The sequence below is a fragment of the Bubalus kerabau genome, chromosome 17 (genome assembly GCF_029407905.1).
Source record: "Bubalus kerabau isolate K-KA32 ecotype Philippines breed swamp buffalo chromosome 17, PCC_UOA_SB_1v2, whole genome shotgun sequence".
Taxonomy (NCBI): Eukaryota; Metazoa; Chordata; class Mammalia; order Artiodactyla; family Bovidae; genus Bubalus; species Bubalus kerabau.
Genome location: NC_073640.1, coordinates 16863853 through 16889234, shown reverse-complemented (window position 1 = coordinate 16889234; position 25382 = coordinate 16863853). Strand labels below are relative to the sequence as shown.

The 25382-nt window shown below is 63.8% G+C and overlaps 1 protein-coding gene across 1 annotated transcript in view; it reads right to left on the bottom strand.

The window, feature by feature from the left end:
• ZFPM1 (zinc finger protein, FOG family member 1) overlaps nt 1-25382 on the bottom strand; it is a 61617-nt gene that overhangs the window by 23881 nt on the left and 12354 nt on the right. Inside the window, exons 2-3 of the mRNA XM_055552366.1 lie at nt 13116-13226; nt 10521-10649 (exon numbers count right to left, since the gene is read on the bottom strand). Coding sequence (XP_055408341.1) covers nt 10521-10649; nt 13116-13226 — 240 coding nt within the window. The remainder of the gene's footprint in view (nt 1-10520; nt 10650-13115; nt 13227-25382) is intronic.

The window sequence follows — 25382 nt, the reverse complement described above, 5'->3', positions numbered from 1 at the left end:
AGAACTGTCCTGGTCTCCAGGCCTCAGCCTTCCCATCTGCGGAGTGGGCAGAGGGCCCCAGGAGCTCTGGGCCCTGGGACTCTGATCTCAGGAGAGACCCTGTGGCCTGAGAAATCGGGTGGGCGGGGGTCCCTGGCTCTCCCTAGCCCTGCCTGCTCCTGGAGGGGTGGGCTGGAAGCAGGAGCTGTGATAAGGTAAGGAAAATACCTCCTGTGCAAACAGCTTATCAGGCTCCTATCAGCCTGGGCCTCCTGGCCCCGGCCCTGTTTTCCAGGGTCCAACGCCACCGAGGGCCTTTCTTTCTGGCCGGCTTCCAGCTCACCACCTCTCAGTTGGCCCGGCTGGCCCCGCTACCCCCTGTACCCTGGGGCCCCACCCACCTGCCCCTCGGGCCCTGTCTCTCTACTGTGAATAGGCAGGAGTGGTGGGCATGAAGGCAGCTGAGGCTCTAGGCCAAGGCTGGATGGTTGGGAGGGTCAAGAGAGGGTGCCCACCCTGCCACTGCCAGGGCACCACCCCAGCCTGGCAGGGGCCCACTCCGGCCCTGAGGGCAGTGGTGGGCACTGAGGTTAGCCAACATCATCGAGGAAGTTGCCACACCACACCACCCCGCAGGGCCGGCCCCTAGGGAGTAAGAATCTCCCTTGGGAGAAGCTGGCAGACCCTGTGTGAGCACCCTTGGGCCACTCCACCCACAGAGGAGGCTGAGCCTGGGGAGGCCTGTGTCACCCAAGGCCCCAGGGCTCTGGGGCACTGGCCTGGGGCACCTGAGGATGACCCAGCATGAGGCCGGTCCCAGGAACTGTGAGCCCCTCTCAGGAGTCGTGCGGACCTGCAGACACCTGCTCCCAGGATGCGGATGACTCAGTCCTCAAGCTACCACGTGCCCTGGGGGTGGCGATTCTCTGCGTTCACAGAGGCGGAGACCGAGGGTCAGAGGGGATCTGGCCACGCAGTGCGGTGGTGACTGAGTTCAAGCCCAGCCCGTGATTCCTGTCCAGCCCTCTGTTCTTCCTGCCCCTGTGTGTGTGTGTGCGTGTGGGGGGGGTGGGGGGTGGGTGGGCAGGGCGGGGCAGGGGCCGAGGAAGAGGTGGCTTAGAGGACAGAGGGCCCTGCTTCCTGCATACAGCAGGCCCCGGCCAGCCCCAGCTCCAGACACAGAGCCCTCCTCTGAGCCTCTGCCCAGGAGCCTCCAGGGCACCCCCGCTGACCCTCCACAGAGCACATGTGTCTGCACCCCAAGGCTGGGCTCCACCTGCTCTCTGCCTCGGGATCCGCACCCCTCTCATCTGCCGAGGTGATGGCTCCTGCCCTCACTGTCAGGTCCCGGGCCCACAGGGGAGGCAGAAAGGCCTGGGACCGGTGAGGCGGCAGCGGTAGTAGGCACACACAGCATGGCAGGGGGTCTGTGCACAATCCATTTCTTTGGGAATCATTTCTCCCCTTTCGTGTGGACATTTTGCAGAGCCGCAGAAATAAAAACTGATGGCTTACTATCTTCCGCACGCGGCGACGATTATCCACACTACCACACCACCCTATGCCTGTCTGCATTTGAGATTACTTTTTCTGGGGTAAATTCCTAGAAGTTGAACTGCTGAGTCAAGGCAGGGGCATCTGAGCGCCCTGAGGGGCTTGGGCGGCTCTGGCCTGAGCACCTGGACGTGTGTGAGCACTCACGGGGCTGCGGTGGCCAACTTGCACCCACTGCGCCCAGCAGCTCCCAGCCCCACGGAGACCACAGTGGACCTGGGACTCGGGCTGGCTGGCTAGATGCCAGGGCCACCTAGTGGAAGGGCGTGTGTAGGGATGGGGTTGGGGAGGGGTGGACACAGAGGCTCGTCTGGAGGGGGAGGGGTGGCCAAGGCAGCAGGACCCCTCCCCCTAACACACAATATGCCCCGATAGCATCGCTCATTTCAGGCCCCGCTCGGCCCCTTCGGGCAGGATATGACCAGCCCTCGAGCCGATGGCAGCCCCTTTGTCCCATCTCCAGGCACCGATCTTATCGGTCGCGTCCACTGCCGTAGTAATGGAAACACGCGGTGAGGAAATAAGAAGTTAGCGCGCAGACAGAGCACTAACAATAAATAAATAAATAAGGAGCCCAGCACCGCGTGAGAGGGGCTCAGGGACACTGTTAGATCGGGAAGGCCGGGTAGGCGGCTCCCCTCCTGGTCTGGCTGACCCTCTGCAACTTGCCTTCCTCACCTGTCAGGTGGGCCGGCCAGAGTCGCCTGCTACCTGGGCTGCGGGGAGATCCCGAGACAGACAGAGCCAGGCATGAGGGCGGCCCTGCCCCCGCCCCCAGGGCCGTGAGCCCCAGGTCACCCCAAGGTGCCCCCCGTGCGGGCTTGGAGGGGGCCCCACGTCACACACACCGCTCTGCCGCCCCGCCCGCCATCCTCAGCCCTCCTGGCTCTTCCAGATGGCCCGAGCGTCCGGTCTCCCGTCCCACAGATGCGCGGCCCACGTGCCAGGCCACACACCCAGTAGGAGTGGGGATGGCGAGAAGTCAGTCTGTCCTGATGCCCATGGTCAGTGGGCCCCCCCAGCCAGGAGTAGCTGGACGGTCACCAGTGCTGGTGGCAGTAACCGCGGCCGTGCAGGTCCCTCGCCAGCGAAGGCGCTGACAACAGTCAGGGCACAGCGCGGCCCTAACTGCCTGTTGTGAAGCCGGCCCGGCGTTGGGCATCCTCCTGTGTGCGGCCTGCGCATTCCATGGGAGGTGGCGGGGGGAGGTGAGCTGAGGCGCCCCAGGCCACAGTGGGCCCAGGAGGACGAGGAAGCACACTTCCAGGAGGGGTTGCACTCTCCAGGGGCTCCAGGCGGGGCCGGGTGGCCCCGCACCCCTGATGTCTGGAGGCCTTGGCGGGACAGGCGGACGCTCAGACGCCCGGCCTCAGGGTTGGGGGCAGCCAGGGCAGGAAGCGGGCGGGAGGGCGGAGGAGGAAGCCGGCTCGATTAGCACTCGCGGCAGAGATAGGCGGCCCAGCCGCAGATAGCCACTCCCGGAAGGCGGTGAGGTCAGCAGCCAGGCCTGGGCCCCCACCCGCCGCCAGGAGAGTGGGATCTGGGCCTGGCCACACTCCCCACAGGGCACCCTGCGCCCCCTCCATCTCCACCGGCACAGGGTCCACACTTGCCCACTAAGGGGCCTGGAGAACCCTGTGGGGCTGGGCTGGGAGGGGGGACTACAGGGCCCAGCCCCGGTCACCCCACGTCTCTCTGGGCCACAGTGTCCTCGCCTGAAACACGAGAGCACGGTGCCTGCCGCCACATTTCAGGGTCAGCCTTTTCACGGGTCTCTCGTGTCCACACCAGAGCCCCTAAAGTCCACTCACCACAAGGCCACTGGGCCGGCCCAAGTGGTCTCCCCGCCAGGCCCCACACCGGCCGCGCGGGTGGGCTGTCTTCCCCGGTGTCTGCAGGGCTGGCTCCCCCTCCGCGGAGCTGCCAGTGCAGACCCCCGAGGGCAAGAGGCATGCACCCCTCACCACACGTGCCCCTTCTCGGTCACCTTCCCTGCGTATCTTCTGGGCCCCTGCTGACCGCTCTCCGCATAGTCCATGGCCCCGGGACGGCTGGGGCTCCCCCAGGGTCCGTGACAAAGACTGGCACACAGTAGGTGCTCAATGAATGAAAATGGGAGCGAGTGAGTGGACAGGCTGTGTGGCGGGCAAGTCCAATGGGACGGTGGGCAAGTCATGCTAAAGAGCGGTCCGTGGATTGCCGGCCCCGCCCATGGATCCTGGGCCCCCGAGTGACCCGAGGCCCAGGCCTTTGTCGGGGCGGAGGTTTAAGTCAGAACTGGGCCAAAGGGCGGCTTCTACTAGCCGGGCTGAAGGACCACTGACCACGGAGGGGGCTACTCAGGGCTGAGAGGTCAGCAGCCTGGTCTGCGGGGGGATGGGCCATGGCCTCAGCCCCCCTCAGGGTGGCAGGGGCACAGGCCCTCTGCTCAGGGCCCTCCTGGGGTGTTGTGTGTGGCCTGGCACCTGGGCCTCTGGTGCCCGCTGGGCAGCACATGACGCGGCATCCAGGTGGGCCACACCAGCCAGAAGGAGGGACCTCGGGCTGACGGCCCCCGCTCAGCCTTGGCCCCAGGGCTGTCCCACAGGGCCCCACTGGCTGGGGGTTCAGGCCGCTCCCTTAGTCTGGGGACTGATGCTCTGGGGAGGGGGCTTGAGAGGGGGTCAAGGAAGAGCTCAAGGGGGCCCGTCAGGGTCACAGCCAGCCAAAGCCTGGGACCCTGAACCCCATTTCCACGAAAACCACCTACAGAGTGGGATCCCCCTGCTCTCTGAGACCGTCCCGGTCAGTGGTCCCCAGACGGCGGCCGGCTCCCCTCACTTTTCTGGTCTTTGCTCAAACACAGCTCAGGCCGCCCGACTCAGAACTGCTCCTCAGTTCATTCAAGAGCCTCACCCCCTCTACTCCCCTGGACATGTGATGCTTTTACTTCTTTATTAGTCTCTGTCTCCCTGATCAAAACAACAGCCCCCTGGGGGGCCGGCACTGAGCACGTGCAGGAAGCACGGGTTTGTTGAGCGAATAAACGACCCCCTTCCCTGGCCCACTCCTGAGCTGCAGACCCCCACTCCTTGCTCCTAATGGCCCACATCACCCGGACACACCTCCCCTTTCCAGCTGGCGGTGCGTGGTAAACACCTGGGAAGGAAGGTCACTGCGGAGACCTACGACGCCCTCCTCCGTGAGCCCCTCCCCGCTGCTCCAGTCCTTGTCCACTCAGCTGTGAAGGCAGTCAGGGTGGGTGGAGGGCCCTCTAGACGGGGCTTGGGGGTGGTCTCAGGGAACACGTCTCTCCGGGGACATCTGCTGTGGAACGGAGGTGGCTCCTGACAGAGCTCCTGGCTCTGGTCTCTGGAGCTGACCCCAGGCTGACCCCCACAGCCCGCCGTCGCCCCCTCCTGTGCCCCTCCCCCCCGCCCGCTAATCTAAGATAAATGGGCCTATTGGGCCGCAACGCCAGGCCCAGTGATAACACAAAATAGCTGAAATGATTTTTCCCACCCACACATGCCGAGCGGGCGGGAGGGGCTGTGCGGCCAGGCTGTATCAGCCCATCTCCCCGCTGTCCATCAGGACGGGCCGTCCTGCCTCAGCCGCCTGCCCACCGCCGCTGCCCGATAACAAACCTTGAGGTCTGCAGAGAAACTCCAGGCGGCAAGATTAGTCCACTGAGTGCACCCAGACGGCCAGCCCGATGCCCTTGTGCACGCTTCTGGGCGAGAATGCCAGGCCTCCGGCAGACCCCCGGGACCCTGCACAGAGAGGGAGCGGCTCCGGGGCCCAAGTGGAAAACTGCAGCTGCCATACCCGCCCCTGCTCCCAGAGGTGGTGTCCACTAGCCCACTCTCCACGCAGCAGCCAACCAAACGGCCTGCTTCACACCCACCCCATGTTACAGCCGAGGCAGGGGACGCATCTCACTACAGTCCATGGCCTTGAGCCCAAACCCTGACCCATCTATGCCCTGTCCTGTCTCTCCCCAACCCCGCTCCAGCCGTACCCATGCTGTCCAAACCTCAGGGCGTTTGCATGTGCCCGCTCCTCACCTGAACACCCTCAGCCCACTCCAGTGTATTCTTTAGGCTGCACCTTGGGCGTGGGGTACACCTATGGTACTGTCCTGGCCTGACCACCTGGCTGTCCCCTCTGCTGACCTGCGGTGTGGTGGGGACGTGGCCAGCCTTCCCATCTCGGCCTCAAGAGCCTGGGATGAAGCTGAGAACCGAGAAGGTGACACCTCATGTTTGGTCATCTGAATTTTGTCCTGTAAACAGAGGTCACCAGGAAAGAGTTCCAGGCCCCGATACACTTACAGGTGAAGGGACCCTGTTCCTGGGGCTCTGACCACACTGTCAGGTCACGGGCCTGGCCATCTGTGGAGTGCAGGCCACCCTCAGGGCCACTTGACTAGCCACCAGAGCTGGTGGGGAGCCCTGGGGTCCCTGAGGTTCACCCCTTCGCTCCCCAGCTACTCACTGCCCCTGAGGTAGACAGCCCTGCACTCAGGGGTGTCTGAACCACGCTGCCTCCCGGACAGGCACGTGGAGAACTGGACGGTACGTGCTCACGTGGTCTGCCCCAAGCAAGTCCCTGGGGGGAGGGGACCCCCACGAGGTCTGGCTGCATAGGCTCTCGGGTCCCTGGGGGCCCAAACCCAGCCCAGCCCCCACTCACTGCTCCCTCTGTTTCTCATGCCCTAGCCAGGAGGCTGAGGCCATGCCAACCGCCACTGCAGTGGGGGCCACGAGGTGGGTGATAGGGCCAGGACCCTCCACAGTTGAAGGGGACCCTCAGGGCTCGTAGCCCTCCCGGGGGCTGCCTGTGTGCCCAACGTTCTGCTTTTCCTGCACATTCACTGGGGAGGCAAAGGGGGAGCCTGTCACTGGGGCCATGGAGCAGAGGCAGGGCAGGGCCGTCACAGATGCGAGGTGGGGATTTCAGATTATAACTCCCAGCCATCTGCATATCGGAATTCTAAACAGCCAGCCCCTTGCACAAACAAGGTCATTTCAAAGATAAAAACACCCGGCTCTCCCGGTCCCTGCCGTCTGCCCCTCTCCTCTATCCTCTCACTTGGGCTGGTGGCTCAGCGGGAGATGAGGACAGTGCCAGGCAGGGCAGCCCCCGCCCAACACCCCCTCCCCATTGCAGACTGTAGCCGCCCCACAGACTCAAGGCTGGGGGTAGGTCCCTGCTCTGCTCTCATTCACTTTCCCGTGGCGGCCCCAAGGGACCCCCTCTCCCGGGACCAGACCCTTCCGCCTGCACCCTGCTCAGCAGCCTGGGGTCCTGGCGCACTCCTCTCCCACATCCACGCGGACCTGCTGACCTCAGCACCTTTGTGCCCGCGAGCCCCTCGGGGTCACTTTTCTGGCGAGGACCCGCCCCTCCTAGACAGTCCACAGAGCTGGTGGTGTTTGGGTACCATGAGGATGGGGGTGCCCCGCCCACCTGGTATGGCCTCTGCACCAGCCTCACCCCCAGTGCTGCTGCCCCTGCTGCTCAGAGGAGGGGAGCAACCTCTCTGCAGACCCAGTCCAGACCCCGGGCTCCTGACGGTCAGCCGGGACCCCTGGCCAAGGTGCCTGTTACCAGCAGGGGCTCCTCCCTACTCCGTGGTCTCACACAGCAGCTTCTCCCCCAGACCCTCCCTGACCCAGAGAGGCCTGGGCCGTCTCAGCAGATTGACAGCACTGAGTGGGGAGCTGGCTCCGCTCTGTGTGGTTATAAAGATGAGAAAACCAAGCCCAGAGAGGTCAGGCAACCTGCCACAGTCACTCAGCAAAGCTGGTCCCAGGCCTGGGCAGGCAGGTCCCGGCCTCTCAGCACAGCTGGGGCTGGACAGGGTTCCCCCTGAAGCAGCTGCACTTGAGAAGTGGCTGCCGGCAGCTGACAATGCTCGTGACGTCTGAAGTGAAGCGACATCTGGAGCGCCTCCCCACCTGTTTCTGGAGCTCTGGGGTCGTGGTGGGGTGGGGGGAGCCGGCATGGGGAGGAGGGAGCTGGTGTGGGGGCAGTAACGGGGCTGGAGCTGACAGGCCCCTCACACACCCTGCAGCCCAGACTTGGCTGTGTGTGTGGTGCAGTGCAGGGCCCCCTGGGAAGAGGGGCTGGAAGGCCTCCCTTCTGCCTGGGCTGGGGGTGTCTCCTGGGGTCTTTGCTCAGGGCCTGGACCCCTGCAGGAAGGGCAGCTGCACCAGACCCACGCGTGGCTGCAGAGAGGCGTGTGGCCCAGCTTCTCTGCCAGGTCGAGTCACCTGCCCTGGGACCTTGCGGCCTCGGCCCGCACCTGGCATGGGTCTGACCCAGGAGCTGTCCTAGCCAGTGGAAGATGGCGGCCGGAAAGGCGAGGTAGGGGGCAACCCCCTGCTGGGGCCGCACCAGGTGTGAGCGAGCCAGCCAGTGGCCCCCAGAGCCAGGCCAGACAGGGTGTGCGTGATCCTGGCTGGCACCCCTATCCCGGAGGGAAAGGCAGGGTTCCACTCCCCCAACCCCGGCCTGACAAGCCAGGTCCCCAGGGTGGCAGTCCTCACGTGGGATGGGGCAGGAGGAACAACTGGATAACAAGCGATCCTCAGATGGGGAGGGGGAGACGAGCACAGGCAGGGGGTCAGCGGGACTGTGCGGGAGGGGCTGGGGAACCACCAGAGCCCCAGGACCTGGCGAGGCGTGGCTGCACACCCCTTCCCCTTGGCTGGCCGGACCCTGGGCTGGGCACTGCCCTTGGGGACGCTGATCCAGCCGGCCCCGGCAAGGCCTGCCTCCCATCGCCATTGGGGCGGCCCCTACAAGATAAGAGCCCACGGGGCCTCTCTGGCTTCCCGGCCAGGCGATAAGTGTGGCCTGTTTGGGGTCTGATAGAGGACGGCCACCACGGCGGTTGGCCAGTGGCCGCTTATCGGCCCATCGCTGCCCACTACACAGAAATTCCTATCTGCAGGGGCCGACAGGGAGCCCCCCCGCAGCCCCCCGAAGATGCAAATAGCGCAGGAAGCTCCCGGGTGCACCCACCCGAGCCACAGCCCCCACGGCTGCCCTGGGGCCAGGCCCTGATCTCCAGGGGCCTCTGCCTTCCCGTCTGTAGAACATGGATGTGGATGCTAAGAAGGCTGTGTGGTGGGCGGTGGCCGACGCAAGACAGCTGGGCCAGCGTCCACACACACACAGCCCGAGCTCCAGAGCCAGGCTGGAGTCTGGTGTGCTGCCTCCGGGCAGTGACGTGGACCAGCCCCAGGGCTGCTCTGAGGACGGCCCGGCCCTTTCATCCCCACAGTCACGCTCCAGACTGCAGCCTCAGGGTCCAATCCCTGGACTGGTGGTGGTCCCTGGAGTGTGGGAGCCATGGGGCCAAGGCAGGGCTGACTTGGAGTCTGTAGGTGCCTTGTTGTTACCTCGCCCTAGACCTGGGGAAACTGGGGCAGCAGAGTGGACCCCAGCCCCCCAGCTCTGTCCCCCGCGTGTGGAGAGGCCTGGCCCCGCAGGTGGGTGTCCAGCTCAGCCGTGCCCAGCTGGTGGTGCGGGCTGCGTAGACATGTGGCCTGAGGCCTGTCCCTGGCCAGGTGCACTGTGTGCGGAGAAGGCATGCTGTGGGCATGGCCGGCCAGGGCTCCTGGGGCCCCTCCCCGCCTGTCACTGGGTCACTGAGGTGATAAGGGGGCGGCCGAGGAGTCCCGACGGCAGTGGAGTGGCTGTGCTAATGCCCCTTCCAGCGCTGGGCTAGCATGGGGGCCCCGGCCTGTCTGACCCAGGGTGCTCTCTCAGTGGACTGACTCACCCCTGGCCTTGAGTCTGTGGTTGCAGTTCCCATCCTGGTTGTGACCAGCAGCCAACCCTATCCTCTCCAGGCCTCAGACGTGCACATACGGCAAAGAGGTAAGCAGGGAGCCCAGAAGACATACGAGCCCCTCATCTCTTTGGTGCCCTGCAGACATCACTAATCAATCCAGCCCTCTCTCACTGGCACCTCGGGATCACGATGAGGTTCACAGGGCTACTCGAGCTGAACTGCAGGAGAGCATCTCTAACATCCCTGGGAGACCGTGGGGGTCCTCTCTGCCGGGGTGAGGTCTTCCCGGCCCACAGCGGAGGCCCTCGCCGTGCGTCCCCTGCGACCCCCTCCCCGCACTTCTGGCTGCGCTGGTGTCACAGCTCCCCAGGAGCCCGTCTGCTCAGAGCTGACGTCCGGTACACAGCAGGTGCTCAATACATGCTAGTGGCCGCGCGCCTGGCCCGGGCCCTGCGTTCACCAGGGCCACGCCCGCCCCCACCCCCCAGAGGCCCCCACGCGGGGCCCCGACGGCCAGCCATGCTGTGCCCAGTGAGCCGCCTCAGCTCCGATTAGGACGCGCCCAGCCCACCTGCGACTCAAGCCGGTGGAGATGGGCACCTCTGGGAGAGCCTGGTGGGCCCCGAGCTCACAATTCCAGCTACAAAGGGGGTGGGGCGGGGCAGTGCTGGGAGGCACAGAACTGCTTCAAAGACACGCCCTTCATCCAGGAACCTGGGGGGCTGGAGCCACCTCCCGTCTCCCCTCCCACCCCCTGAGGCCGGAGCCCCTTCCTGGCTGGCAAGGGCCTGGCAGGCGGGCAGCTCCAGATCCACACCCCCACCACCCTGCCTTGGCCCTGCTGCTCCTGCCTGGCGGATGCCCTTCCCGTCTCTCGGCTGCTCCGCTGTCCCCGCCAGACCACACCCTGCCTCCAAGGAACCCTCGGAGGCCCGTCCACTGCGTGGGGCCCCAGTTTAGCTCTGAGCATCGGTACAGCTCGGTGCCCCCTCCAGGGAACCCGCGGACCCACAGGCTGGCTGGACTTTGGAACAGACGTCAGGCTTGGGCCCAACAGTTCACCACCCACCTCCTGGCCAGTATAGCTGGCCTGTCCACAGCACTCCACCCCGTGCCGTCAGGTGGCCGGTTCTCAGGACCCCCCACTGGCTGGGCCCCAGGGCCGCCCTGCGAGGCGATGCTGCCGGACCGGCGCGCTTACCTGGCCCACTCCAGGGGCTGCTGGCTGCCTCCTCCTCCGGCCTCATCTCTGGTTCCCGATGCTCTGGCTCCTCGGGGCCTCCTGGGGACGTGGGGGCCGGCGGCAGTGGAGGGGGTGGAGGATTAGCATCTGCGGAAAGGAGACCAGTAGGTTCCCTGGAGCCTCAGGACACCGAGGTGTCTGCCCACCCCGGCCGCGGCCGCGAGGGATACTGAAGCCAGGTGGGTGAGTGTGTGGCCACAGTGACCCCCTCACCCAGGCTTCTTCAAACTGGGGGGGTATGATCAGACATCTCAGTTCCGCCCCCCAAGCCTTTTAAAAAAACAAACCCTCAGCCCCTCATTAACTGCAGCAGTGATAGGCGCCCTCCCCGCTGTTGTTAATAATTAGAGCGTGGGTGGCCTCTCGGCACGCCCAGGCCAGCGGGCACACGCGCGGCCCAGCTCCTGGTCTCCTCGGCTGGCAGCTGGGGGCCCCTCCACCAAGCCCCGCACCCAATTCCAGCCCAAAGGGCATATTTGCCTTCCCTGCTGGACCGATAACCACGGCGGCCCCCAATCAATGAGGTCCCATAAAAGCCCCCCCTTGGTGACGTCACGCACCCGGCAGATTATTAATACCGCGATAAGGGCTGTGATTAACATCGAATAAATCAATCACACGGTATAAAAGTCCTATTATTTTTGGCTATAAATCAACGCGGCTGGCATCTGAGCTCCAGCCACTGCGCGGGAGCCACGCTGGGCCCGCCCGACAGGCAGACATTGCTCCTGCCGCCTTATCACGCCCATCAGCGCGTTATCACCACAGTCTGTGCCAGGTGCAACCCTGACTGTTTTTTCCAGCTCCTCCCCAGCCCGCCCCCACTCCATGCAGCCCAGCTCCCAGATCAGATAAGGGACCCGGCTCCCCGGGGCAAAGTCCACCAGGAACCAGCCGCTGGCCCTCTGGAGAGCGAGGCCCCCGTGAGCTCGCAGCACCTGATGGTGATGGAGGTGGTGGTGGAGGCCCCTCGCCACACCCTGGGCCACTGAGGGGCTCAGACCCAGTTACAGATGTGGAAACCAAGGCTCAGAGAGGGCCGAGGCTGGGGCCAGGCTGGGGTGGGTGGGGCGGGCGATGGCTGCAGTGCCACGTGACTGATGGAGATGATGAAGGCAGAGACAGAAACCGCCACGGACAAGAGTGTCCGAGTCCAGGCTTGTGCCCCTCTGCTCTGCCCGCTGCCCAGGGAAGCTGAGGATGACGGGAGCCCTGGCCCTGGGTCCGAGTCCTGGCCTCACTGCAGAGGCTGGGATCCCAACGGGCTGTGCTGGGGAAAGGCACACAGGCCGCAGGTCTCAGAGGATGGGGCCTGTGGGGGGCCTGTGGTTATCCTGGGGAGACTCTGACACTGGCACCTTAGGGGGTGGCGGGTCCACAGTGAGAAGCCCCCCACCTTCTCTCTGGGAATCTCAGCCCCTCAGTCCCAGCCCTACCAGGCTGTCCTGCTGTCCTTCTGCATCCCACCCCAGGGCCTTTGCACGGGCAGCTCCACACGTCCTGCACGTCTGCTCACGGCTGCCCCCACCCATCTCGCCTTCACTCCCAGTCACAGCACCACTCAGTCCTGTGACTGTCTCCCCCATCACACTATGGCCTGGGGGTGACTCTGCCTCTGTGTACGGGGCTTCATGGCACAGAGTGGGGATGGGAGTGAGGTTTCCACCCACGGCCAGCAGGGCAGAGGGGGTGGGGTGAGGTGAGCAGGACTCAGAGCCCACCCCCAAACCTATTAACCACCCCCCACTCTCAGGTCCCTCTTCTGGAAAACAGGGATGAGGCGCTGACCTCCCCCAGGGCCTCCACCTCAGGGCGGCCTCTCCTCCTGGGGGTCTCTGGGGCAATCTGAGGACGTGGCTGGCCCAAGAGGCTTGGCCAGCTTCGAGGCCCTTCCAGGGACCTGGCCAGAGGAGACTCCTTGGTGTCAGTTAATCCACTGCTGGGTGTGTGTGGGAATCTCTCCTCCCAAGTCCTGTCCTCAGCTTTAGAAACACATCCCCAACCCCTAGGACGCTGCCACCAGGAGGGCCCAAGGAAAGGGTCAGGTGCAAAGGGTGGGGTTGGGGGGGGAGGGAGCTGGCAGAGGGCTGGGGAGTCCACCTGAACTCAGGCCTAGGGTGGGATCCTGTTTGGGAGTTTACAGGCAGGATGACCCTGGGCAAATCACTCAGCCTCTCGGGGCCTCATTCTCTCGTCTGTAAAGGGAGCCCCACATGTGCTGAGGCAAGCGTCCCTGTTTCACTGAGTCTGGGAGGCCACTCAGAGCCCACATGACCCTGACTCAACCTGGACTGGACCCTCCCCCTCTGGCTTCACTCTCCCCATCTGCGCCATGAACGGCTCAGCTTTCCAGACCCCCATCCCCGACCCCCTCCACGCCTTCTCCTGGCCCTGCTGGGCATGGCTGGCCCACGGGCACCTCTCAGCACAATGCCCATTTCACACGTGTGGAAACTTGAGTCCTTGGTGGGCACTGGCTCGTGTGAAGTTGCAAGGATGGGGGGCAGCCCAGGGGGCCGGGGCCAGGCTTGTGGGGCCCACCGCCCGACTCACCTGGACTGGAAGGGCTTGTGGGCTCAGGCTCCAGCGCTGTGGCCTCCCGCTCTGGGAGGCTGATGTCTGCGGCCTGGGCCTCTTCTTTGGCCTCCATGTCTCCGAGGGAACCTGCGGACACAGCCCCAGAGGAGTCGTGAGGCGCTGCCCCTCTTACGGTGCACCCACCACTGGCCCCCTGACCCTCCCAGTACCAGCGCGGCCCCGGGGGCTGGTGCAGCGGGGACCAGGCAGAGTCTCAGCCCCTCACGTGGTCAGAGGCCCCGAGGGGGAGGCCACGAGCAGGGCTTCCCCCAGGGATGCGCGTACCCTGCCCCTGTACCCACCCCAAGCCCCACACCAGTTCCCACACCTGGGGGTCACCTGGCCGCCCGCTGCCCGAGGCTGCCCGCCGGGCCCCCCAGGGGAGACATCACCCCAGCCTCTGCACGGTCGCCCCCATACCCGGGCCCCCTCCTGCAGGAAGCCCCTATACTCGGGGTTCCAAAGTCTGAGGATGTGCCGAGGGTGGGCCCCAGGGCCTGTCCCGCAGGAGGAGCTCGTCAACCCGATTAAAGCAGCAATGGCCGATGAGGCAGAGGTGGGCAAGCAGGTGCCTGCGACAAGCCCATCATCTTCCCTCAGAGGCTCCTGTGGCGGGGTTGGGGGGGCGGTGCCCCGCGGGGCTCTCCTGACAGCCGAGCAAGCAGCCTAATCTCAGACCACCTGGGAAACCTGCCAGGGGCCCCCACGTGCAGGCCAGGGTAGCAACCTCTGCTCCAAGGTCAGGACGGTGCCTGTGTGGGGGGTAAGAGACCTGTGGAGAGCAGCTGTCCCACCTCACCCTCCGCCAATCCCCCAGACCCTTGCCCTGCCCCCTTCCTAGCTCCTCCTCTGGACACCTGCCCCACCCACTGCTTGGCTGCACCCCTGGATTCTAGCTCCGGGCCCGACGGAGTTGTAAGGACAGGAGATGGGCCGGCGGGCGCTCACTTCTCGTGTCCGTGGGGCTCAGACACAGAACCAGCCCCGGGGCGAACCCTCATGCATGGTCTCTCATCAGTGCGCCCTCATGGGAGGCTCCACGGCAGGCTGGGAGCGCCACAGACTCGTGCCCTTGGGATGAGCGGGCGGCCTGACCCTCTGTGACCTCCCCTGCCTGTGGGGTTGGCCTGAGTAAGCACTGCTGGTAGCCTTGGGGGCGCGCAGCACACAGGCCTGGGGCCGGCCCATTTGCCCACCTCTTTCTACAAGTCCGGGTGCTTCGGCAGCTTACTCAGAGTGGAGAGGGGGCGCCGAAGCTGTGGGCCCTCGTGCAGATGGCAGGGACTTCCTGGCCTCAGTGGCCGGCTCCGGAGAAGGGGTGTGAGGCCCCTGCTTTCAGGGATTGCTGGGACCAGAGTCCTGGGGTTGGGCATTTGCCTCTCCCCACCCCACTCTCCCGCCCAGGTGGGCCTCAGCCACCCAGGGAGGCCCCAGCTCCTGGCGGCTCCATTTATGAAAGAACAAAGGGATCTGCTCGGCACAAAGCGTGACAGGAGCGTGAAGAAAGAGGCTGCCGGCCGCAGCAATTTATCCTAATGGCGCTAATTCATTCTAGCACAATTAATGCTCTGATAACGCAGGAGACAATCGCCAACCAGCAAATGGCTCCAGGCCCACAAGAAAGATGTGATGGGATGTGATGCTGTGAATCCCGCCCCACGAAACCTTGGAGCTTCTGCTGGAGCCTCCCCGCCACTGTGACACCCCAGGGGCCACCTGGGCACCTGGGTCCGGGCTCCACCTGAGGGGGTGGGGGGCAGGAAAGTTTCTCCACTGACTGGAGGGACACTGCTGCTTCTCCAAGCGCCCTGGGCCAGAAAAGACCCCGCTTATCCCTGAGGAACCCTTTCTGCCCAGACACCCCAGCAGCTGGGCCAGGCCAACCCTCAGCCAGGCAGGCGGGGTCCTTCCACCTCTCTGCGCTCAGAAATTGTAATAGCTCCAACCCCGCACCAGGAAGCCTGATTTCATCTGCATGGAGCCATGATCAGGTCCTGACACACAGTAAGTGGGCAGGAAACACCAAGATTACCAACATCAACATCACACCAACATTAACAGCTACTAACGCCCCACACCCAGCAGGGCCTGGGAAAAGGGGCCAGGGTGGGGAGGGGAACTGCTCCTATGGAGCTTCACGTGTCTGTGAGCCCTGCACTCAGCATCTACAAATGTCTCCCCCTTAAGCCCTCCCTGGCCTCATAGCCCAGGGGTGGAGGACAGTGGGGAAGGTGTGAATGGGGAGCAGCAGCGGGAGGCAGGCCCAGATGTAAGGAGCTACAGGCAAGTGCCTGGGGGCCTCCCAGTGCCCCAGAGGTGAGCCCCAGTTGTGGCCATTTTGCAGGTGAGTCAACAGAGGCCCTCGGCCAGAACCCCCAACACTGCACCTTCCTGGCTGCTGCTCAGGCCTTCCCCACCCTGCCCGTGACCTGGGGTGAGGGTGACACCAGCCCTGTGCCCGGAGGGGCGGAGAGTGGGATCCAAGGCTGAGCACCTGTCTGGAGGCATCCATGGGGGATGATGCTGGTCACCCGCACTGGGCGCAGCCCCCGCTGCCCGGAGCCCCTCGGTTATCACGGCAAGCAGACGCCCCGCGAGCCGATCTGTCTCCTGCTCATTAAGCCGGACGCCGAAATGGAAATGAAAACATAATAGCTATTTGATTGGGGGTGAGATATTTTGCATATTGGCTTGGCGCTGATAGTGGAATTTCATCAACTCCCTTTTTTCATGCTTTAAAACTGAATTACTGAGACAGGCTCTGTGTGGAGGAACGATCCCTGCTCCTTCCAAGTCCCAGGCTGCCTGGTCCTCCTGGCTTTGATGGTGAGACAGCTGGGGGTCTTTTTGAATGACTGCCCAGAAGAAAGCCGGAGCTGGCGGCTGAGGGGGACTAAAGCCCCCGAGGTGGCCCCAAGGGGGCTGGCACAGAGTCGGGAAGTCCAGAGGCCCCGGGTGAACCCAGCCCCAGTAGGGAGACCCCCGCTCCCGCCGCAGACCACTCCTCGGAAGGCTTTGCCACAGTCGGCCCAGCGAGCTGCTGCTCCCTAGGCTGAAGGTGCGCCCACAGCTGCGATGATGGGACGGCTCCCTTCAAGTGCAGAGTGGCCTCTGGTCCTCTGCAGACTGTGCTTGCCCCCCAGGCCACTGGAAACATAAAGTGAAAGAATGTGGGCCGAGTCCAGCGGCCTCGCACCTGGACTCCGTGCGTGACCCGGGTGCGCCTTTCCCGACACTCCTCACTACGGCTGCTGTGTTACACAGTCATTCACGGCTGTGGGGTGGTCCTCTGTGTCCCCAAAGCACGGAGGAGGAGGGGAGGTGGGGTTGCCTGACCCCACTCAGTGTTGGGGCTGGGGCCTGGACGAGCTCACAGGCCCACTGGCCCAGGGGTGGGGTGGACTCCCCTGGGCACGTGACCCTGCTCAGGTCTCCACCTGGAGTGTGGCGGACATGAGCGCCCACGGCCTCCTGCTCAACCGCTGTTCACCCCCTCGTTCTCCATTCGCTCATGAAACCTCCCGAGTCCACCTTCTTGCACCAGGCCCTGGGGACCCTGCAGCCAACACACGCCCCGCCCCCTACCCCCCAGGGGAAAAAAATGTGAAAATGCAAGTGTGGCCACTGCCACCAAGGAGAGGTGGAGAGGTCAGTCAGGGAAGGCCTCCTGGAGGAGGTGACAAATAAGCGGCGATCTGGAATGGGACAGCGGAGACTGCCTGCAAGTGGGGCTGGGGAAGAGCACTCCAGGAGGAAGGAAGAGCAGGGCTCAAGGCCTGGGCGTGTGTGCCACCCACCCTGCCAGCCTAGGTTCCACACGGAAAGCAGCTTGCGAGAGCAGCTTGTATCCGGGGCTGGGGTCAGGGTTCAGTGAGGTGGTGTCGGTGGGTGCTGAGCACAGGCCTGACTTTATTGCAAATGTTGCTATGATATCAGCTCCCCAGGGAGGGGCCCTATGGGCTCCTCTGGGGGGTGGTTTCGGGGTGCATGGGGGTGGAGACCGAGGGGCACGGCAGAGGGAAGGGTATGAGGGGCTGGGGACTGGGCAGGGCATCGTAGGGGAGGAGAAAGACTGCCCCCCAGGCTGGTGGAAGGCCTGGCTCCCTGTCTCGCTGGCTCCGGTCAGCTGGCGGGCAGGAGAGGCACGGGGCTGCCAGGGAGAGACCCTGGCCTCTGGGCGGCACAGTGACCAGATAAGGGCCCGATAACAGAGAGAAAATAGCAACAGATTCAGACTTTCCCATCGCTGGGCAGCAGGGCAGCTCGGGCCACGGCAGGGACAGAAGGCGGTGGGGATGGGCCCGCTCTCCTTGCGGGGCTGTGTTGTGTCCTGGGGGCTCGGGCCGCACTCGCAGATGAAGTAGGTCTGAAGCCTGACCCCTGGGGGGCCCGTGAGACCTCTGGTGACCCGCCCCCAGCAGGAGGGGCTCTGGCACAGCTGTGTGGAGGAGGGAGCCGAAGCCCTGAGTGCAGAAGCTGCCCAGGCCCCTAGGGGCCACATGACCCCTCCTTCACCCGCAGTTCTCACAAGGAGCCAAGCCGAGTTGGATGGAGTGAAGCGAGCAAGAAGAGGAGCCCTTGGCCGGGATGGGCGAGCAGGGCGGGCCTGGCGCACGGGGTCAGGGTGAAGGGCAGGGCTGTCCCACGCCTCGGAGCATGGGCAGGAAAGGGGCACAGGGGTAGGCAGCGGGGTAGAGACAAAGTCTCGGCCCCAGGGAAGGTCACCAAGGCCTGGAGGGTCCCATTAAGTCAGGACTTCTTACACCTCTGCCAACACTCAGCAGGGAGGCGGGTCCCGGCCCCTGGGCCCTAAGAGGCTGGCTTGGCACAGGGGTACAGGCCCCTTGGAGGAGGCTGGGGGTCTGGGAGGTTCCCTGGGCGCCCGTGGGTCCTCCCACACCCACCCTCCTGCCTGGGGACCTTAGCCACGCTGTCCTGCCCCCTGCCCAGCTGAGGCCTCTTCCTCCCTCTGTGAGATCCCCACCCCTCCCCCACCCCCATTCCAGGTCCGCCCTGCAGCCTCACATTTGTCTGCAATTCTCCCCAGGGTGGGGTGCTCTGATGCTTTGCTGCCCCTCAGTGCTCCCAGTACGGAGACCCCCGCTTCTGCCTCAGACTACTTCTCGGAAGGCGTTGCTGCAGTCGGCCCAGCAGGCTACTGCTCCCTAGGCTGAAGGTGCGCCCACATCCGCGATGATGGGACGGCTCCCTGCGAGTGCAGAGTGGCCTCTGGTCCTCTGGAGGCTTGGACTGGGAGGGGCGCACACTCCTCCGCGGTGACCCGCCAGCGGGCCTCATCAACCCAGGATCAGGCCCCACCGCTGACAGCCAGGGTGGCCACAAAGAGGATGTTGGAGAGATAATCTCGGCTTCTTCGAGTGGCAGCCTGCCCTGCGGAGCGGACAGAGAGGAGCTGAACCTCTGTGCGCTGGGGGCCTGGGCCCGGACGCCCTCCTGCGCTGGTCGTGGTGCGCCCCGACCCCCGACCTGCCCAGGAAGTGCATGGCCCTGGGACAGACGAGACGGGGGTGGGGGGGACAGACTGACTCCCGCTAAGATTCAGCGGGATGGTGCTCAGGCGCACCGCGCAATGTGGGGCTCGTGACTCCTTACAGAGGAGCAGGTGTGGGCGAGGGTCACCCTCAGGTGCAGCCCCCACCATGGCTGTGATGGGGTGAGTGGTGGGTCACCTGCCTTTGCTTCCAGGCTGTGAGGTGCACTTGACCCATGAGGCCTCCTAGCCCCCAGGGCACCCAGACCGACCCCGGGGGCCCAGACCGACCGTGGGGGTGCTGGTGGGCACAGTGTCCCCAGTGAGCCAGGCCCAGGAAGTGGCTGGCTGCTGTCACAACCCACTCTGGGTCACTAGAGGGCAAGGAGGGACTTGGGTGCTCAGAGCCGAGCCCAACAGGGTCACACTCTCTAGGAATGGGGGCCCCACACTCCTAGGAACAGAGTGCCGTGATCTACCCCAGCTTTTAACAAATTAAAACATTGTAAGGAGATACCCTTCACATACAATGACATTCGTCCTTTTGGGCATCACTCAGCTTTTGGAAGCCTGTTCACTTAAAGACACGTTTCCCTGGTGGCTCAGAGGGTAAAGCGTCTGCCTGCAGCACGGGAGACCCGGGTTCGATCCTTGGGTCTGGAAGATCCCCTGGAGAAAGAAATAGCAACCCACTCTGGTACTCTTGCCTGGAAAATCCCATGGACTTTGCCTGGTAGGCTATAGTCCGTGGGGTTGCAAAGAGTTGGACACGACAGCGACTTCACTTTTCCCTTTTCCCTGGTGGTCCAGTAGCTAAGACTCCATGCTCCCAAAGCAGGGGGCCCAGGTTCGATCCCTGGTCAGGGAACTAGATCCCATATGCCACAACTAAGAGTTCACATGCTGCAACTAAAGATTCCTCACACCACAATGAACAGGGCAGATCCCGCATGCGGCAAGTGAGACCCCTTGCAGCCAAAGGAAAAGAGAGAGGAACAGGACAGTCCTACGTAATTCAAATGAAACCCAGGCTCCCGTGGCTCAGGCTCGTGCAAACAAACACTCCAGCAGCCCAAATGCCCACTGGTTTCTCCCCGAAGCTCCGCAGGGGTCAGTCAGGATCTTAGCCCCCTTATGGCATCGACCACCTTTCTCAGTCACTTCTCCACCCCCAGCTGACCCAGCGCCTGGCTATCTGGTCCTGATCCCAGCTTCCTTGTCCCCACTCCCAGAACACCCCCACTTGTTTGCTGATGCCCTCACAGGACATCTGCAGCTGGGCTCCCAGCTATGGAGGGAAGTCCTGGGTGCCCATAAGACAGCAGAGGGGGCAGGTGGGGGGTGCAGAGTGAGCCCAGCAAGCACATTCCTGGGGATCCCCCGTTCCCCAGACATGGGAGCCCTGCTGTCCAGTGTAGCTGCTGAGCCCGGGGGACCACCTTGGCCAGTTGGTCAGCTCCCCCAGCCTCTCTCTTGGGGCTGTCAGCACAGATGCTGAGTGACTGTCTCCACTGTCCCTGGTTCCTGGTGATGTTCACCCAGACCCACCATGGGCCGTGGCCCACTGCAGTCACCCCAGTGCCCACCTGCCCCTGGCTCTGGCAAGGCGGCACTGTCTCTTCATGGCACACTTGCTCCATCACCCCTCCTCTGTCTGCACCCCAGCACCCTCAGCTTGGGCCCACAGTCGTTGCTCAGGGACTCTGGTGACCATGTGATGGGTGCGGGAGGGGAACAGGCTGGGGGCCACTGGGCCCCCAGGAGAGGAGCTGGGCACAGTGGTGGGGTGAGGGGGAGCCTGAGCCTGCTTGTTGGGGGGTGTGTGACCAGGGAATGAGCCCCAGGAGCCCTGAGCATGCCACATGCCCCCAATGGCAGAAGATAAGCTGGTCGGCCCTGCCTGGGTCTCTGAGGCCTGGTGAGTCGGGGGCTCCAGGCAGGCAGGAAGGAGTTGTGGGAAATAGGACACCAACACCCACGGGGCCCTGTGCCCAGCCACCGCCACTTCCTCCTGCAGCCAGCCTGGAGCAGACGGGTGAGCTTGGGGGGCTTAACTGCCCCAGCCTGAGGACCATTACTGGACCCCCCCACACACATCACCCCTCAAGGCTGCACTGGGCAGGCAGGACCACGAGCAGCTCTGGGATCTCTGCCAAGCAGGAGCAATGCCACAACCATCATGACACTTGTAACGACCCTTGGTGTGACCCCATCCTCCAGGGAGAGTGGGGCAACCAGGGCACAGAGAGGTAAAGAAACTTGCCCAAGGCCTCGCAGCTGGGGGAGTGGACAGGCTGCCATCTATTCTCCCTTCCAGAGCCTTGCATTCTCCCTGAGGCCCACCCGGCTCAACCCGCTGTCCCTGTTTGTAGAGACAGGGGGCCACTCATGGACCTTATAGAGCTACCGTGAAGGTGGACAGGTAAGGGTTTTTCAAGAGATAAAGATGCGCCCTGGATGGGGGTGTCCTTCCCAGGAGCACTGGGATTCCACCAGGCCTGACACATGTTGGGTCAACTGTGAGCAAACGGGTCCAGACTGGGGACACACCTTGGATACCATGAAGGGCCAGGAAGGGTGCAGGATAAAGAATCGTGGGTGCGTATGGAGTGGTCACCAAGGGCTGTGACCGTGAACAGGGAGAACTGCCCATGCAAAATCCCGGGATTGGGGAAGAGTCTGGTGATTTGGCTGCTGCAGCCGAGGATGGAGCACCAGGCTGAGAGAGAGGCGTAGAGGCCGGCCAGTTGGGGTTTATTCTCAGCACCATGGGACATAGCAGAATGTGGACGCTGGGCTGCAGGAAGGACCCCAGGGTGCGGCTGCCGCGGCCCGGCCGCCACCTCCTCAGGCCGGCTCCGGGTCCTTCCCTGCTCGGAGCCTGTCCCGTCTCTCAGATCAGGGCCAGCGGGCTGGTCCCCCACCTCGGTCCCTGGGGGCAGAGGCCCAGGCGGGCGAGGCAGAGAAAAAGGGAAGGCGGAGGAGGCGGCAAGAAAGCGTGGGGCCTGAGAAAGCCCAGCCCGGTTGATGGGGAGAGATTGGTTTCAGCCGGAGCCGCGCCTGCCAAGTCTACATCCTACCAGCGGCCTGCACTTACTCAACATTCATCACTGCTGAGCTCGGAAACTTTATCAACGCTAGAGGTTGGCGCCATCTCTGGGCCTGGCCACTCCCGGCCCTCCGATGGGCCCGATAGCTGCTGATAGATTACGCGAGATTGTTTCACTCTGGAGAACCGATTACGAACGCTCCTGGGGGAGGGGTGCAGACCACGTGGCCTGGGGGTGAGAGTGGGGGGAGGGCCAGGGTTTTCCAGAAACACTGGCGCGTGTGGCAGAGACCCCACAGATGACTGGTGGAGAGGAGGAGGGCGTGAGGCCACTCGTGGGGCGGGAGCGATGGTCAAAGTCATGGTGCGTGGCAGGGCGACCGACGCTGTGGCACAGCCGTGAGTGGGCAGGGGGGCCGGGGAGGAGAGGACGGGGCCGCGGAGAGATTCTCTCCAGATGGGCCGATAAGGCTGACAGATGGGAGCGGGGCTGCGGCTAATGGAGCCGTCGCCGCGTAGCCTGCGTCAGACGGATAGAGGCAGACTACTTCCCAGCTGGGGCTCCGTGTGACAGGCCCTGCCATCTGATGGGGGGGCTGGAGACCTGGAGGGCATGGGCTGGGCGCTGAGCCCTCCTCAACTCTCACCCCTGGGGGCTGCGGCCCCAAGGGGCCCATGGCCAGGCCTGCCCCTGGGTATGACTGCCTCGGTCCCACACTGCAGAGGGCCCTCTTGCCATGGGGACTCCCACGCCTACTTGGGTTCTGGGTTCCATTCATGCCACGGCGCAGCGGCCCTAGAGGGCGGGGGGCAGGTGTCTCCTCCTCCAGGCAGGCCCTCTGGATGCTCAGAGAGCCAGGACCAGGACCAGCATTGGGCCTGTGAGACTAGTGTCCAGACTCGAGGCCAGTGCCGTGGGTGTCTCTCCAGCACCTGGGGACGGCGTGCAGCAAGGGAGGAAGGAGCACAGTCATTTGGTGGGTGCGCTGTTTTCCTGTTCAGTGTGCCTGGTCAGAAGCAGCCAATCCCCTCTGCCCCCACTGCACAGACGGGGAAACTGAGGCCCGAGGTGGCGGGGCTCTGGGGCCCACGGGGAGTAGGTGGCTGTGCAGAGCCTGAGCCCCGACCTCCTGGCCAGTGCACCCCTCGTCCCTGTGGGGCCTGGAACCACAGCATCCAAGAAGCTGGGAGCAGGGACCCTGGAAGGTCACTCACCACCCTGAGCCCAGCTCCTCAGGTGTAAACTGGAAGTTAACCATCAGCCTCAAGTTCACAGATGAAAGAAGGAGGCTGCGGGGGCTAGGGGACTGCAGGGGAGAGCGGTCAGGGTTCAGTGGGACAGAGCCTCGTTGGGAAGATAGAGAATTTCTGGAAATGGACAGTGGTGATGACCTGTGAATGACCTACTGCCACGGAGTTACTTGAAATGGATAAATGGTGTTTCATGTTACATGAATTTATCAAGCACACACACACACACACACACACACACACACACGTTGGTCTGCCACCTACCACCGAAAGCAACAGTGGGGGCTCCCTGAGTGCCCATTCCCTGCTTTAGAGATTCAGACACACACGCCTCCACAGCCTGCCGCACCATGCTGCCCCAAGCCACTTGCTAGCTTGGGAGACAGGCTGGGGCTTGGCGGGGTCTGGTCCTGTGTCCACGGGTAGGGGCCGGGGATGCTGGGGAGGGCATCGAGTCCACGAGGATGGTTGGGTGCGCTGACCGGTCCTGGGCAAAACTCTGTGGCCGGTCATGGCCCAGCCCTGCTGGTCTCTCTCAGAGGGGCCAGGCTTCCCTGGCCCGGCTCCACCCCCTACAGCCAGCAGCCTCTCCCCTCAGCCAGCTGTCTCTCCCTGTAGGGCTTTGCCTCTGGTATTCCTTCTGCCAGGAACACTCTTCCCCACACACACACACCGTCCACCTCTGCTTGTCTCTTGTCCATCCCTGTCCGTTCCCAGGCGTCCTGAAGCAGTGAGCCTCTGCCCTGCCCATGACCCACATGTCCATATCCCAGGTGGTCATGACCCACGACAGTTCCCTCTTCCAGTTCTCTTTGTTCCCTGGGTTTACTCTGCTCCCCTGGGACAGGGGAGCTCAGTTGAGGGAGCATGTATGGAGTGCCTGCTGTATGCCCTGCACTGTCAGGGGGAGACAGAGCAGCTCTGCTGAAGTCACCAGGCAGCACTCCAGTTCTGGTCCGAAGGCCCCCCTCCCTATTTCCTTCTCCTTGATCTCAGCCCAAACTCCTTCCCTCCACACCTCTCTGCTATTTTCCACTTAAGCATTTTTGAAAAACGCCCACGCCTGTGGCTGCTTTTCAGGTCATGGAGCCCTGTGGGTGCCAGGGGGCCTCGGCCGGACTCTGGGCCCCATCTTGCCAACGAGACATCCCAGGGGATGAGACGTTCCAGGGGACGCAAATTGCCCTCAACTCGCTGAGAATTCCCCAAAGTTTCTTGACTGCTTCCTAGAGACATGGTCCATTGTCATGTAAATTTCTAGGATGGGAGCTGTGGGGAACCCCAGTTTCCAGAATATACTCTGCCACAGACAGGAGAGGAGCCCCCACCCCAGAGAGGGTACTGTGTGAGCTCTTGCTGCGTGGACAGGACAAGCCCCAGGGAGAGCACAGACACCCTGGAGGCAGCCAGGCCAGGTCCTCCTGCCTTACGGACCACTTGGCAGTTTTGGCCAAAGGGTTGGTCTGTGACGCCAGGATGATGCCGAGGTCCCCGCCTCCTGCCTGGGGCTACACGGAGCCGGCAGAGTGAGAGTTCAGATGAGGATCCCAGTGGGCATTGCGCAGGGAGAGGGGGCAGCTCGCACCGGGTCTGGAGGTGCCCCAGACACATGCAGTGGGAGCAGGGAGCTGGCCGGCCTTGAGCTGTCCCGCCCCTGCTCTTGAACTCCGTGTTCCCATTCGGGAGTCAGGGCTGGCTGCCCTGATTCCAGGAATACCCAAGTCCTGGGCCCCCAACTCAGGGTGTGGGGGTCTGGGCTCTGTGGGCCAGCAGGAGGTCACCCAAAGGCCCTCCTGTCCATCCCTCTCCACGTCCAGACTAATGTGAGGCCTGGACTGGGGTTTCCGGCACTGAGGAAAGGTCCTGCCCAGGACAGTATTCCCCATATTAAGGGCTCCCCTGGAGGAGGCCCCGCCCACTCTGAGGCCACTCCTCCCACAGTGCTCAGCCAATCCCCGGCGCTCAGCCCTGCTCATTTGCATGCCGCGTTTCCATTGGCTGAGGACACACAGGTTAGGATCTTGGTTACCTGATTGTAGGGACGGGCCGGGTATTGGGGGACCTGGCAGGGTGGAGAGGGGGCTACCTCTGGGGGAGACTGTCTCTGCCGGGCCATTCTGGGGAGCCTGAGGGCTAAGGGCTGGGGCTCTGATGGGGGTGGGGGAGCAGGCTCTAGGCGGAGTGGGTGGGTACTGGGCTCAGGGTGACCTGCCTTAGCCTCAAGTCTGGGTCCCAAAGGGCCACCTGCTGCATAAGAACTCTGGTTATGGTGCGGGCTCTTCCTTAAATCCTCCCACTCCTACCCATTATGATGACTCAGAGCAGGAAAGATACCTACCCAAGGTCACACAGCTAGGACACAGCAGCACAGCTGGGACCTCACTTCCAGTCTGGCTCCCACCGCAAGGCTGAGTCCTTCCCTCCAGGGAGGCCCTCTAGGGCCAATTCTTAT